The sequence below is a fragment of the Anser cygnoides genome, chromosome 1, assembly GCF_040182565.1.
Source record: "Anser cygnoides isolate HZ-2024a breed goose chromosome 1, Taihu_goose_T2T_genome, whole genome shotgun sequence".
NCBI lineage: Eukaryota > Metazoa > Chordata > Aves > Anseriformes > Anatidae > Anser > Anser cygnoides.
In genome coordinates this window covers 7,341,348-7,357,170 of record NC_089873.1, presented here as the reverse complement: position 1 = coordinate 7,357,170, position 15,823 = coordinate 7,341,348, and the positions used below count along the sequence as shown (strand labels likewise).

Here is a 15,823-nt window from a genome sequence, read left to right as displayed (position 1 = left end):
AGAGCTTATAAAGTCTGCAGTGCAAAAAGGGATCTGTTAAAAAGATGGGGGTGGGTTCAGTCTTTCCGAAACGATAACTGTAGTTTCAAGGCAATGCTGACTCACCCCTGACAGCAAAGAGCTTTTTGCAAGCCAGAAGCCCTGAATAAAAACTTGAGAGAATGATTTCAATCTGATTAATTCCCTCAGCATCCGTCCTTGCAGCATATGCTACTGCTAAGAGAAAGGGCTTGAATTTGCGTAACGAGGATCTCCGTGAATACGTGTCTGATAGGCAATCTGAACACCCACAGCTCACTAGAAGAAAAAGGATTTGGCTTTTTTTTGCCCTGTTTTGCGATGTATTGTGTTCCCCTTTCGAGCAGACCAACGCCAAAAGCTCCGTGGAGCTGGGCAAGGCAGCCAAATTCACTACAGATAGCGAGTGCCTTTGAAGATCACAGCTTGGGGTCCCGGTGCAGGCCAAGCCAAACCAGTTTCTGCCTTGGCATTTATTGACCTAGGTCCTTGGGCTTTGGAGCGTGACTACAAAGCAGTAGGTAGCTTCCAGGGGACACCTGTTTGCATTTAAGACTGTATCGACCGGCGTTGGATACACAAGCCCCTTTTGGCACACAGGCAGCCTGCTGTTAGACGCCGATTGCTCTGAAATCCCCCTCCTGGCTTGTAAGTGGAGGAGACAATTTTCTGGGGCAATCAGTTACAGCAGCCCATAATTACCTCAGCTCCCGCTCTCCCCAGATTTTAGCAGCCATACACCAGGGAGGAATTAGCCCATCTTCACTTTTTTCTTTTTTTTTTTTTAACCCAGACGGGTCAGTGGGTGCCAAGCCTGTCGAGAAGGTTAAAGTTGTAGCTTAGCAGCTATGCATAGCTCTGTTATCAAGCAAGGCTTAAATATGGAGCTAGGAAAGGGAGAAGGAGCGGGCAGGAGGCAGAAACTCCCATAAGGTGGATGTAAGAGGATGGATGAGTCAATGGTAGAGCACCTCTGAAGCGTGCCAAGCAGCGTGGCAGGGTCGGGGCTGAAGCACACGCACTGTCCTTGTGGGGTCACCCCATTCTCGTGGGTACGCTTAGGGAAGCCCTGAGATGTGGGGAGCAGCACGATGGTGGGTGCTTTCCTTGGCCGTATTCAGGGGGAGCTTCCCAACAGCCAAGCCAGGAGGGTTTGGTGGCAGCCCAAAATCTGCTTACGTTTTCCCAGGAGGCAGAGCTGGAGCGCCTGGAGAGGGAGTTTGCCATTCAGTCGCAGATCACGGAGGCTGCCCGGCGCCTGGCGAGCGACCCGAACGTCAGCAAAAAGCTGAAGAAACAGAGGAAGACGTCCTACCTGAATGCGCTGAAGAAACTGCAGGAGATCGAGAACGCCATTAACGAGTATCGCATCAAATCCGGCAAGAAGCCGACCCAGAGAGCCTCCTTGATCATAGACGGTAAGTCAGGCTCAGCACCCGCAGCACCACCAAAGGCTCTGCCTTGATCTCCTGTTTGAGGCACGGATTTCCCTTCTTTCCTCTTCCCCCCCCCGTGTCTGGAGGGCTCCAGGGGTGCTGGCAGTCGGGCTGTCCTTTCCCATAGCGGCGTGCTGTCAGGTGGGTGCCCAGACTGCGTTCAGGATGTGCTGGTTCACGGCACAAGAGGCAGTGTCACGCTGTGGATTATACACATCTCCCGAAAGCAGACCGTGACTCCTTTGTTCCCCTATAAAATCGCTCTGTTAACGTCTCCTCCAGAGCGGTGCAGTACAAATGTAATTAGTGGTAGCAGATTGGGGTGAGCTCTCTAGCTGAAAGGCATCTGTAAAATCAAAGTGGTAGCACTGTCATTGCTGTGCTCAAATACTTTTTTCTTTTTCCTTTTTTACAATATAATTCTCAGGGCACTTCATGGTTTACTGGGTTGTTGATTGGTTTTTCGTGAAATCCATTAACTTGCTGCTGTGGTTCTTTCTCCCTTGCTGATTTTGCCCTTTCCCTTTGACTTGCGGAGGTTTTTTTCCGTGCCTTTGTAGCAGGAACTGAGATTAGAGCTGCTGTATTTGTGACCTGGGTACCAAGCTGCACTGCAGTCAGGGATAACAGACAGGATGCGGATGGGGGGGGCAGCCCAAAGATGCATGCCAAGGACACGAGAGCTTCTCCATCTGCTGCTACAGAGGATGCTCAGGAAGCGTTTCCCCCAGATCACACAAAATTGGTGCCTTCAGTTCGCAACAGGATGATGGTTTTAGAAAGGCAGAGATGGAACCCAGAGTCTTAAGGCCCGAGATCTTCAGCAGATATCAATCTGGCTAATGTCCCGTTGCCGTTTTACATCCTCTGGGGAATCTCAGCTCTCTGTTGTGACTCAGTCTTAATCCCCGTTAATTGAAAAGAGTTAGCAGCTCCTCGAACGGCAGTCTGCTGCTGAGAGACCTGCCCTGTAGCTCTGCCCTCTGAGACGAGCGTGGGCTGAGCCAGTTATTTATAGGAACCTTCTTGCCTTATGGCTGCGAGAGGAGGAAGATGTGGGTGAGTGCTTAAGGCTAAGAGTCAGTGGGAGATGACGGTGCAGTTCACCCTGCGATTCTCATGACCCTCTGACCATCTTTCTTTTCTTCTCCTCAGAAGGAAACATTGCCAGTGAGGACAGCTCCCTCTCGGATGCCCTTGTTCTCGAGGACGGTATGTTGGCTGCTCTGTGTTCTAAAGGGCAGGAAGGAAATGGGGAGGGATGTGTGAATTCCTGATGGATACTCCAAATGGAGGAGCTGTTCTGTGTAATGATCCACCCAAACTTCCCAGTCCCAAAACCGCTCTAGCCTGAGAGCAAGGCATCATGCTGCCCCGTAAAGTACTGCTGGAACTGAACGTGCCACACAGCCATCACCCCTTCCCCTTCTTCTCTCCACAGAGGATTCTCAGGTCACCAGCACAATCTCCCCTCTCCAGTCCCCGCACAAAGGACTCCCGCCCCGGCCACCCTTGCACAACAGGCCGCCTCCTCCGCAGTCGCTGGAAGGCCTCCGCCAGATGCATTACCACCGCAACGACTACGACAAGTCCCCCATCAAGCCCAAGATGTGGAGCGAGTCATCTTTGGACGAACCCTACGAGAAGGTCAAGAAACGCTCCTCCCACGGTCATTCCAGGTGAGCCAGTTGCCTCCTGTCCCCGTCACACAGACATCTCCTTTTGGAGATGTCCTCACAAAACCATCCCTCACCAAAAGGAGACTTTTGGGCTTTTTTGGCTAACACGTCATAAAAAGTAGGCTGCAGTCACATGAGTGCTGCCTGCTATCTTGCTGTTTTAAAGAAGTAATTAGGAAGGAAGGACAGTGGATTGTCTCAGGGCTGTGGGACGTGACTCAGGGCAGCACCTGACCCCACTCCCACTCACCCCAGGAGATCGCAGGCACGTGCCTGAGACCCCAAATGAGGCAGGGAGCCCTTTCCCCGAATCACAGCCCAGGAACTGAAGCCGGGTGCTTGCTTTGCAGCAGTCACAAGCGGTTCCCCAGCACCGGGAGCTGTGCTGAGGCAGGAGGGAGCAGCTCCCTGCAGAACAGCCCCATCCGGAGCCTTCCCCACTGGAACTCCCAGTCCAGCATGCCCTCGACGCCGGACCTACGGGTACGCAGTCCGCACTACGTCCACTCCACGCGGTAAGTCCTCCCGGCACCACAATGCTCTCACCTTGCTTGCCCTGAAATAACCATTCTTTGCTTTATCCTGCCCCCAGGGTATCCATTAATTCCCAGTTCAGGAAAGGACACAAACCAGTCCTTTTCACACCAGAGGCTCAAGTACTGTTACCAGCAGGAAATCTCTCCTGAGCTGAGATCCTGAAATCCCTTCAGATACACATGATCCTGCCCCTCATCTCCCCCTCAGAGTAATGAAGCTTTTCTTCTGCTGGGACGTTTCATCCCAGTTGCTGCCCTACAAACCCCATATGGCTCAACTTCTAGAAGGGATGCGATGCTACTGCTAACCGCAGTAAATTCCTTCATGGATCCAGCTGGAGATAACACATTGCTTCCTTTCCCATACAAAACGTTGGGTAGCGTTAATTCTCTCTCACGGTGGCATGTAAAATGTTTGCACGTGTGTATGATCTCACGGGGGAAAGAGGCTGTACAAAGCAATCCCAAGGTCTGTACACTCGAGGATCCAGGTGGTAGTGGCGTAAGCCAAGGGCTGACAGAGGGAAGACTTAAAATCTCAGCATAAGGGAGGTGATTTGATATGCATGGCCCAGTTTGACTGATTTTTAGCAGAAACTGTTCAGCTTCATTGTTGTCTTGCTCCCGTGGCAAATCCCACAAACAGAGAAGCAGAGCCGAGCCAAAGCTGCGTGCTGTTAGCTGTCCTGCCCTGAGGGGTGCTGCTAACATCGCTTAGCCCGGCATAAATCAGGAGCAATGCCAGCACGTCAGACCGGGCAGAAACGACACAAGGCATCGAGGCCCTGGGTTGCGTTCGTTACAAGGTTTTGGCTGAAAGTGCCTGTCAAGAGCACAATGTTTGTTAACGCCGGAGCTGAGCTGCATGAGAAACGAGCCTGGCACAGCGCTTGAGAAGTGACCTTGACCGGGTGGGGGCTGTCTGGGTGCTCGGAACAACCCTCGCTCAGTCTGGGGCTCTTTCACGAGCTGTGTGCCCCAGCCTTGGCCGTCTGTCGTTTGGGGGGGGGGGTGACTTGTCCGAGGGCGGTGTTCCTGCTCCTCAAGCGGGTGGCTGCAGCTCTCCGAGCAGCCGGGATGAATAGAGACCACCCGGACTTGGCCGCGGATCAAGCCCTGTAAATCTGCGATTCGGGGCGGATGCTTGAAGGGCTGTCAGCCGCTGACAGTCTTATGTATGTTACCCATGGCTGGGCCCCAGCAAAACCCAGCTGTTTCACAAAGGTGACGTTTCCAAAGGCCACAATTGCTGCGTTTTGGGCTAAGTACGGCCAGTCTGTCTGTCTGTCACTAATGGGAGAAGCACCCGGTGGATTCACACACCAGGATGGCGCTGATTCAAACGGCTCTGCTGGTTCACACCAGCAAAGCCAGGGGCTTGAGGTCACCAGGGCCTCAGACGGGGTCTTCCCCAGCACGGGAAGCCACCGAGGAATTGGGTTTGGGAAGGGTTTGTGTCCCACATGGTGCTGCAGAGGGAATGCCACCACCAGGGAGACAGGGCAGGAGCAGGAGCTGGACCTAACTGCCCCAACCCCACAGCAGGGAAGCATTTGTTCTGCAGCCAGCGGCCCCTGAAAAGGTCCAAGTTTTCAGTGCTGCCTTGCTAGTGAGGCCAGATTTGTGTGTAGAAGGGGAGAGGGAGCGTTTTGTCCTCGTGATTTACCATCCTGAACGTTCTCCTGGTCCCTGCAGGTCAGTAGACATCAGCCCGACCAGACTGCACAGCCTAGCTCAGCACTTTAGACACCGGAGCTCCAGTTTGGAGTCACAAGGCAAGCTCCTCGGCTCGGAAAACGAGACAGGGAGCCCCGATTTCTACACCCCAAGGACTCGTAGCAGTAACGGCTCCGACCCCATGGACGACTGCTCGTCCTGCACCAGCCACTCCAGCTCCGAGCACTACTACCCTGCTCAGATGAACCCCAACTACTCCACCCTGGCAGAGGACTCCCCGTCGAAGGCCAGAGAGCGCCAGAGGCAAAGGCACAAATCGGCGGGCAACCTGGTCTCTTCCAATTCGGGGAGCATGCCCAACCTGGCCGCGAGGAATGGCACGGGGCACCACCGGGTCTACCTGCACAGCCAGAGCCAACCCTCTTCCCAGTACAGGATCAAGGAGTACCCCCTGTACATCGAGGGCAGCTCCACCCCCGTGGTGGTGCGCAGCCTGGAGAACGACCAGGAGGGACACTACAGCGTGAAAGCACAATTCAAAACCTCCAACTCCTACACGGCGGGGGGGATGTTCAAGGAGAACTGGCACGGGGACGAAGCGGACTCCGTGCGGCTCACCCCGTCCCGCTCCCAAATCATAAGGACTCCGTCTCTGGGCAGGGAGGGCCACGAGAAGGGCTCGGGTAGGACTGCCGTGTCGGACGAGCTGCGGCTCTGGTACCAGCGCTCCACGGCCTCCCACAAGGAGCACAGCCGCCTCTCGCACACGAGCTCCACGTCCTCGGACAGCAGCTCCCAGTACAGCACGTCTTCGCAAAGCACCTTTGTGGCGCACAGCAGGGTCACGAGAATGCCTCAGATGTGTAAAGCAACGTCAGGTGAGAGCCCCTCGTGGGCAAGGCCGGCGGGTGGCGTGAGAAACAAGGCGTGGGGAAGGGTAAAAGTTAGGTGGGGAGCATCCCAGGCCCTCTGCCCGCCACAAAAACGTTTGCCTGATGGCATCGCTGTGCTCTGCTGCTGTTTTGCTTTCCCGTGAGACTCCAGTAGCTGTGCCGATAGCGTCCTGAAATTCAGAGCGCTCAGTTTGTGCGGTAATTTACCCCTCTGTCACACACAGAGCTCTGCACCTCTCTGCGCTGTTAATATTAAACAGCGGGACAGTCCGAGTCGGGGACTTGCAGACACCACTGGGTGTTATGAAACAGGCCAAGGTTAAATATTTGCCGGCCATCGGTCACTGGCGCACAATCCCGTTTGGGTAGACCAAGGACGTGCCAAAAACTTGAACCCAGCCCGGTGGGGATGGGAGAGCTGGTTGATCGGAGTCTGTGCCGTGCCTGTCCCTTCCTTGCCCCGTGCCTGACACCGCTGCCCAAGCCTCAGCTGCCCCTTGGAGCAGACCAGGGCATCGGTCCCGTGTGCTGGCACTTGGCCTCCTGACTCCTGAGCTTTGCACCTGCTTCGTGGTGACCACCGCACCGCCCCGATAGGTTTTTGTGCTTGCCCCAGACTCCAGAATGCCGGAGAAGGTTTAATGCCACGCTCCTCACGCCACCAGCAGCTGCTGGAACCACCACCCTGTGTCTCAGCGTGAAAAGCTGTCTCCCTTCCCTTTGATTAATTGGCACTTCTGTTCCAGCCAGCAGCAGAAAAGACGTGCACGCCGCAGAGCTTTGCTTGGCTTAGCTGTGGGAGCCGTACCGGTTCGGTCAGGGAATCCAGAAAGGATCGTGGGAGGGTCCGGGGGGACAAGACAAATAAAATTCCCCCACCCAGCTGGGTCTTCAAACCTAAACGTGGTGCCTGGGCAGCACGGGGGCAGGTGAGCTCAGGAACCGCGGCTTGCTGTGACCGGTCGCCAGTACAGGCAGGTTGTGCATCCCAAATCGGTTCCCTGCTAAAACTAGGGGAGGATGCTGCCCTCGGGGGCTGCCGGCTGCGGGGAGCAGAGGAAAATTTGTTTAAAAGCGCCCTTTGGCAGCAGCTAAGAAAATGAACAGCACAGGAGGGGGGTGCCAGGCAGAAACATCCATCGTTCGGCTGGTCAGCTCCAGGGGGGTGAGGTCTGCTGGACTTCGCGCTGTCCTTTCAAAGAGGATTATGCTTCCAGATTTGGAGGGCGAGCACTGCATGGACTTGAGAAGATTGGCCAGGTGGATTTCCTTGCTAGACCCTCGCTGAGCAAACTCCCTGAGAACAACTGTTAGCTTTTTAGTCCAGCCTGCTTCTAGCTTACTAAAGTCAGCTCAGCCTTCCTCTGGTCCCCTAGTGGCAGGGGCGGCAAAGCCACGTATTACTTTATCACGAAGGCCCTGTGGGACGCAATTTTAGGTTTGGGACTCTTCATAGCTGCCTTCCTCCTTCGCACATCCAGCCAGGTACTCGTCCAGGCTCCCACCGGCAGGGCAGGGCTCGGGAGGGTGCAGCTTGCAGTCAGGCCCTGTGAAGCAGCATGCCTGCCGCGCTGCAGGTGGATCCGGCCCGTGACACACACACACCGCAGCAGCTCCGGGCGGGCTGCTCCCCTGCCGCACTTCGCTGGCTGGGTTCTGACTCCCGGGCCGCGTTTACTCCCAGCTGGACGTGTTCCCGCTGCTCTGAAGCGCTCTGACCCTCGCACCCTCACCTCACCGCTTCTTTTTTCTCCACCCTGTGGTTGTTTTCCAGCTGCCTTACCTCACAGCCAGAGGAGTTCGACACCATCGAGCGAGCTAGCAGCCACGCCACCGGGCAGTCCCCACCACATCCTTGCGTGGCAGACTGGGTGAGTGTCCGGGGGGCTGGCTTTGGGGACTCACCTCCTTCACTGCAGGAAGCCCCAAATCCTGTGAGCCTCAGGAAAAAACCTCCCCAAACGCAAGCAAAGGGAGAGCACGGACACACTTTTTCCTACGCCCGGTGGTCCACCCATGCTCTCCTTCCGACCAAGACCTTTGCTCTAAAGGCACGGCGAGGCGCCTGCCCTGTTTGCGCATGCAGCAACCACGTTTTTCTGCTAGGTTCTCCCCAGCAGCGTGACTTAATGACGATTAAGTTCATCTTTTTTTTTTCTGCCACCACTAACGTAATGCGCGGCACCAAAGCATGAGTGAGTCACTGCATGCGGGTAGCCATTCCTCACGTAAATTTGGGAACTGGGTTCTTTGGCTCCTCCGTGCGAGGCGAGGAGTTCGAGGAGCAAACAACAAGCCTTTTGCGAGCTCCCGTGGGTATTCTCTAGCAATCTCCTGCGATTCTGTCCTGTCACATGAAATACAGATCATTTCCAGATCCTGTCTAACTCAGCATGTCCCCGATTTTTTGCAACTCAGTTGAGTTTGGTGAGATCCAAGAGAAAGTTTCAGGCTAAAATCCTCAAAATACTACAGGCCCTGGCACAGGAAAACAGGTAGGATCCCCTGAGTTGTGGCTGGGGACCAACAGAGTTAACTCCGCAAACATTTCACTGCGCAGCCACTGAAGAAAACCTCACCTGTTTAATTTCTTTGGCCACCTGCGGCCAAGTTTGCCCTCTGGTCTTATTCCAGCACTGCCCGTGACTGCACTTTTAAAATGGAGATGAGGAGAGCTGTAACCACAAACCCTTCAGGCCTTCTTTGAATTTTAAATTCACACAGCCGACATCCAGCCTCACGTGGTCTCTGCGTTTGCTCCCAGCTTCAGAAGCAGAGAATTTTCTAGGTCCCATTTCACAAAAAGTCAAGGGAGCACAAGATCAGCAAAATGGCAGCTACCTTGACTGTACACCGAAATTTCCCCTGCTAAGGGTTTGAATCTAGACTCAGTCTCTGTCTCCATCCCAATCCTAATTCTTCTGAATATCTCCATGGCAAATGATCAGGAGTGAAACTGGCTAGCAGCCAGCTGAGAAATCTGTTTCGAAAATCCCAACTTTTCTCATTTTCCCCTTCAGGAGAACTCCTGCTCCCCATCTCTCCCAGCAGAACACCATCGAGCCAGTCTTAGCTGGTGAACGTGAAGTTACCAGGATTTATAGCTTAGGCTCTGCACCAACAACCGGTGCAGAAAGAATTGGAGACAAATTAGTGCTTGTTTCACGCCGGAGCATAACTCCCAAAACATATGGATAAATATGGCAGGAGCAGATACAGCTTGCCATGAGAAGCACAACGCAACCTCCCCCCCCCACAGGAACAGGTTGTTCCCTCCCAGCACCAATTAAAAGATTTACAGTTCTCCCTGACATGTTTTTGTGTCACTAACTCTTTTTTCTGAAGATGATTCACCAGCTTGTTTCCCCGCTGGATTAATAAGCTCGTAACAATGTCTGTGTCACTTCTTTTCTTTAACATTTCCTCTCTCCTCTTTCCTCCTTTTTTTCGCTCTCCTTTGTTCAGAGAAGCAACAGACAACTCACCCACTATGGATGAGTCTCAGTCTCCAACCCACCAAAGTACTGATGAATAGAGGTATAGTAAGGGAATGTTTTGTTCTTTCATCCCTCTGCCTTGCAGCCCGTGTTCCACCAGTACAATGCAAATAACCGGCCCCCCGCTGCCCCCGAGAAGCGGCTTTTTTAATTGTGTGCCTGTTTGTTTGGCAACAAAGCTTCCTTCAGCTCTCGGAAGAACAACTTGAAAGCGTCTCGGAGCCCTGCCTGCGCCTCTTCAGCAAGTTTGTGGCCGTTGTGCTTTCCCTGGTGAAAGAGGGCTTCTTCCTTTCCCCCGACGGGCCGCGGGCCAGCAGCGGGGGCTGAACAGGCACAGGCAGCAGGCAACGGGGACAAATTCACGGCCGGGGACGTTTCAGAGCGGCGTGGGGAGGCTCTGGGAGCAGCGTGGGGGGGAGACGAGCACGGGTGACCAGGACGGAGCTGCCAGCAGCGCTCCAGCCTGGCACCGGCTGCCCTTTTCTCCTCTGTCCCTGCCGCAGAGGAGAGCTGCGAGGGGAAAGGCTGTCAGCAGCAGGGAGGCTTCACGGAGCGAGGAGGAACCCTGGCCCGGTTCCTGTGGGAAGACAGAGGGGGAAGGGTGGAGGGAACAAAAACCCCTCAGAGTTATTCTGTTTTAATTAAACTGCAGTCACTGCAGTCTGACGCTCTCATTTGAATCTGCAACCATTCACAGCTGGCATCTGCCGAGCGTTTCGAGGCCGGCTTTCTAGAGATAACCCGTAGACCTCCGGCACAGAGCCGGGAAACAAAAGGCTCTTTAGCAGGCAGCACGGACTGCCCTTGCTCAGGTTCCTCCCAGCCGTCAGTCCCAGGGAAACCAGGTGGAAACCAGGACAGAGAGGCAGGACCTGCCGGACTGCATCGCCGCGAGATCAGTCCTGCGGGGTGGGGAGAGAGCAGAGGAGGAAGGGAGAAGCCCACGGGAAGCAGAAAATGCATCTCCCACGCCTAGCCCCAAACCAATCTCTTAATTCAGAAGTTGCCTCAAATCAAGCCATGAGAGAGAGAGAGAGAGAGATATCGATTCTGGGTATTATGCAATTACAGCAATCGCTTTTCAGAATCTCGACAAGATTTTGACCTCTGGGTTTTCTCCTGGCAGGGAGCTCCGCAGCCTAAGCCGGGAGCTGACCTTGATCCGAGTCTTAAGATAAAGAGCGCAGTCCCCTGAAGCCTCTCACTGGCTCTGTGCGAGCAACCAAAAACCCACGCGGCAAACAGAACCGTAGCTTGTCAAGAGAGGTGCCGCGAGAGGAGGACTGGGCTACCTGTGGGCAAAACGTGGGCCTTCCCACAGCACGCCTCTCCCTCGCCACCTGGTTTTGCTGTTCCTGCCCCGTAACTGCGGGGCTGCCGGGCGACGCGGAGCCTCCACCCCAAACACGGGCTCTGGGGGCCTGCAGAGCGCTGCGGGGCTCCCCCCCCGCCCGCAGCCCAATGCTTTCTGCCCACGGTTGAGCTTCCCGGGAGCCCTTGCTGTCCTAACTGCGTTTCCTTTCTCCCGCAGGAGCTACAATGATAGCTGTTTCCTGGATTCTCCCCTCTATCCAGAATTAGCAGACGTCCAGTGGTATGGACAGGAAAAAGCCAAGCCTGGGACTCTAGTGTGAACCCCTGACCTCAAGCGAATCACATCAATGCCATTCTGAGATCACCTCACTGCCTCTCATTTGCCTTACCCAGCTGCACTGTCACCCAGCACCAGCTTCAACTCTTAAGCACTTTTCTCACGATGCAATTCGACATTTCGGTAACACTTGGCCCCGAGACATCCACCGCGACCGCGGCGGACGGCGGCGCGTCCCCTTGCCAGACGGCTGCACGTCCCTTCCCGCAGGGAAGCCCGCAGGGCAGCGGATGCGTTGAGCAGCCATCTCAGCAGTCAGGCGGCGATTTAAAAGCTGTTTTTTCTCCTTTGAAACGATGGGAGCCTGTCGAGGTTTCCGTCAAATCCTACTGTTCTGTGGCACGTACCAGTAGTAAGATGTCCATGACCTGCGATCCGAAGCCAACAGAGCATCAGTTTCAACGGGGGGGGGGGGGGGGGGGGGAGTTCAACACAAAACGGGACAGAGGCTGAGAAATACTCCTTGAAAATTCTTTTAATGAAAAAGTAAAGCTCCTTTTAATGAAAAAGTAAAAGCCCGACACTTCAAAGCCGCATCGGAGGCTCGCAGTCGGATCTGCACTGCCCAAGATCGCCGAACCGACATCAACAGGGTGAGTTTGTTCAGCAGGGTCTTGCTCCGGGAGCACCTCATTCAACTCGACGCCAGACACGAGCACCTCCTGTAGAAGAGCATTTCCTTGGTTGCTTTGAGCCCATCTCAACAGCAGTAACAGAACCCAATGTGCTGAAGACACGCTGGAGGTCTGGGCTGGTACCACAGCATCTACGAGCTACAATTAAAGCGGACAAACGAGGTTTACAGAGGCATTAATTAAAGCAGAGGCAAGTACTGCTACTCGGCACAGCTCTGTGGCTGGCACTGATTGCTTACCAACGCGTAGAGAGGTTGGGGTTGGGGTTGATTTTTTAGTTTTTTTTTTAATACTCTGGTGAAGATCAAAATTGCCAAAAACCTTTCTCCAAGCAGACACAGCCAATAAATCCTAATCGATCTCCGCACAAAAGCGTTACTGGCGAATCAAAGGGAAAGCACATCGCGAGCTAATCGACGCGGCGGCGCCGTACCCGTTGCGATTCTCTTTCCTTCGTTAGCACCAGTGTAGCAAAGGGCTCAGCACCAGGCAGGCGAGCTGGTCCGTCGGGAAGCAGGGGAGCAGCAGCGGGGCTCAGCAAGCAGCGGACGAGGCCGATATTTCCCCGCGGAAAGAAGCGGCCCCGAGGAAGGGAAGGAAGGAAAGGAGGTGTTGGGCACCGGCGGGAGCTGCCTCCTGCTACCAGAAGGAAATCGGACGCGAGAGGCATGGAAGAAGCTGCAAGTTTACACACACTTTTGAGCAATGCTTTATACACGTCAAGCCATGGAACTTTAAAAGGCCTCAAAGACACTTTTGTAATGAACAAGTGCACAATCTCTGTCTCGGTGGATGTCGAAGCTGGCACGTCTAGCCTTCACTGCGGTGCTATGCTGTTTTTATTGCCACTAGATGGGGGGAGGTCCCTGCCCCCGTTGGTGCGTGCAAACGATGATTTCCTATGGGAAAGGCATTAAAGAAATGGCTGGAGGGGGGTTACTTCGTGAAAAGCAGAAACTGAAGTTAGCTTTAGTTTAAAAATTAAAAAAAAACAACACAGAAGTGCGAGTGTGTGTGCGCGCGTGTTCCAAGAGTAACAACAGCGTCTACCAGACACGAGGAGGGCGAGAAGTTTAAAACGAAACCCCACGACTCGGGGGCTGCCACACCTTTTGGTATTGAGCTTGCTGGAAAACTGCATTCCAGGCTTTAAAAGCGAATGGGTTCTTCCTAATTAGATTTGGCAAGGCGATGGGGTTTCTAAAAAAACTCACGCGAGCTGCTCGTGCTGATTCCTTTCTCCAATACATGTAAGAAACGCGGGCTTCGGTCCTCGGCCCTCGCCGGCCGGGCTGCTGCCTGGCACCGCTTGTAAGGCGCAGGAGGGGCCCCGCCGGGCTGGGCAGAAAAACCTGAGCTGTTTGTCCAGGGAAGCCTGTGCCAGAGCCAGGAAGGAAGCTCGTTAATGTCCACACATGAAGCATAAGTGACTTATCCCTCTGAAAAAAAAAATAATTAGAATAATTACTTTTTAAAACTGGCAAGAGGTTTTTAAAGGTAGCCACGCAAGCCTCGTGTTCCCCGACCTGCACAAAGATCCAGCAGACGGCGGTGAGATCGCACCCCTTACCCGGATGCTTGAACAAAACGCTGTTTTTATTTTAACATCTCTCTGTGCTTTGGGGTCTTTAGCACGGGAATTATTGCGAGCTCCTAATTGGATTTTGAGCTGGATGGGAGATCGTGCTGATTGCTGGCATGCGCTGATAAGATTCTGGAGCTAAAGCGAAAGGATTAAATGAGGACCAAATTAAGCAGCAGCAGGTAATTTAGCCCACAGATTTTGAGGGGCTCCGAGCAACTGTCTGTTTTCTTTTTAATTTCCCTGGTAAGTGGTTTCGGGTTTTGGTTTTTTGTTTTTTTTTTTTTTTTTCTGTGTACCTTCTTTTAATTAAAAAGAATTCAACAACAGCGGCACTACGAGGCCTCTGGGCACCACAGGAAGAAACACTCATTCCTCCAAGCCCAGATCCGCAGTTTTGCAGCAAAGGTTAAAAGGTGGCAGCCCTGAAATTAGGAAAAAAAAAATAAATCACAAAATAAATGGTTAGCCTGAATTGCAAACAGGCTCGAGTAGAGAAAAAGCTTTCTAGAAACGGACTGAGTTTAGCTTTGTGTTCTGCTTTTCTGTTTTGCAATCAAGGCACACGTGAGCAGCCAGTCTGGTAGTAAAGACAGATTAAGTAAAACAGGTTTTACTGTTTAGCTCAATTCAATTAAACACAAATGTACATAAAATGTTAATCATATGGGATTAACATATTTAAGTATAACACGGAGGGGTATATACATAGCTATTATATACAAGCACTTGACTACCAACTTAACCCCTCCTTTACCTTTTTTTTTTTATTATTATTTTTCCAGGCTCCATCCGACATAAAGCCACAATTTCTTAGTCTACACGTCCGAAGCTCCCCCTGCTTAGCCAGCAGCCCGGAGCACGTCCGTGCGCCGGGCTCTGCTGCGAGGCAGGGTTTATTTTTAAATGCTATTATATGCAGTCGCGTGTTGGAAATGTTGAAGCAGTCCGATTTGTTTTCACTCTGTCTTAGTTTTAGTTTCAGGCATAGCCGACCCCATTCAGGTGCTATCAGATGACCAGTTACTGCTTAGTTAACTAGGTGTAAAGTTTTACATATATATTAATGTCAATAGTTTTATTACGAGTTGTGTAAAATGGACTCTCTAGTTTAAAAAAAAGGAAAAAGAAAAAAAAAAAGAAAAAAATTAGGTCTCTCCTGAAACTGACTTTAGAGCATGTAAAATGATTTTACTGGATTCCGTTCAATTGTAATCAAGGACAAAATATGTATGTTGTAGAAAAAGTTGCAGAATTAAAGAAGATCTGCTTTTAATTTATTCTTTTTGTATTAAGAATTTGTATAGTTACCTTTACATTTTGCAAAACGGTGTTGTCAACACTTCCTTATTAAAGCATTTTCAAAATGATCCTTGGCGCCGTGATCCTTCCTTTTCCCCCAAAAAGCCGGCCCTGGTAGAGACCCCCTGGGATTCGGGGCTCAGCAGACCCCTGCTGGCTGTACCCGAAGCGCTCCCTCGCGCGCTGGGCTCCGGGGATGGACGCGTTAACTGGGAATAACCAAAATTAACGCTGGAAGAGGGGCGTGGAGCAGGGTGCCAGGCAGCGAGGGGCCGTGGTGGAAGCTCCCCGTTCCCAGGAGATGCCGAGGGGCTACGGGACGGGCCCGAACGCCGGCACCTCGCTTCCCGGCGGGGTTACCTTACCGAGGGAGGGGGAGTGGGGGGGAACAGGTCACGAAACCCAAAAGGAAGCGGGTCAAGCAATGCAGGCCTCGCTTTGTAACCTTTCTCAGCAGCATCACAAGCTAAACGACTTCAGTTTCAACCAAGCTCATTGTTCGGGCAAGCCTGGCCCTAATGAAGATGGCAACCGGCAGCACAGACCCCGCATACACTATATTTGATCCCACAAACACCATCCTGAGAGCCCTTCTGGCATTACAAATAGCAAACGAGGCACTACAGGCACGTAACTACCACCAGGCAGGGTAACAGGGACACAAGGCAGAAACCCCATACGCTGGGAGCGCGCGGTATCGCGCAGCCCCTTCCAGCTGTGGGAAGGGGTGGGGAGCCGTAACGCACAACCAGGGGCAGTAAAAAAGTCCTAAAAACACTCCTGACATTTCTATGGTGAACGCATGACTTCATCCCCAGGCTGCGAGTCATCGGATTCAGCAGAATTATTTCCGCCTAACGCGAGAATTATCAGAAATAAACATCTGGAGAAGTCCAGAGGGACAAATCCAAGCCTCT

At 53.0% G+C, this 15,823-nt stretch overlaps 1 protein-coding gene across 8 annotated transcripts in view; it reads left to right on the top strand.

Annotated features, from left to right (window-relative positions):
* Positions 1-14,974, top strand: part of FRMD4A (FERM domain containing 4A) — a 362,715-nt gene extending 347,741 nt beyond the window's left edge. For 6 of the 8 annotated variants that reach the window (XM_048062551.2, XM_048062552.2, XM_048062549.2 and 3 more), the window contains exons 17-23: positions 1,208-1,436; positions 2,610-2,666; positions 2,896-3,133; positions 3,484-3,648; positions 5,365-6,224; positions 8,014-8,110; positions 11,268-14,974. In XM_048062551.2, the coding sequence (XP_047918508.1) occupies positions 1,208-1,436; positions 2,610-2,666; positions 2,896-3,133; positions 3,484-3,648; positions 5,365-6,224; positions 8,014-8,110; positions 11,268-11,370 (1,749 nt within the window). In that variant the 3' untranslated portion in view covers positions 11,371-14,974. Of the gene's footprint in view, positions 1-1,207; positions 1,437-2,609; positions 2,667-2,895; positions 3,134-3,483; positions 3,649-5,364; positions 6,225-8,013; positions 8,111-9,704; positions 9,777-11,267 lie in introns of all 8 variants that reach the window. The other 2 variants (XM_048062550.2, XM_048062546.2) reach the window with 1 other exon arrangement.
* Positions 14,975-15,823: the final 849 nt, after the last annotated feature.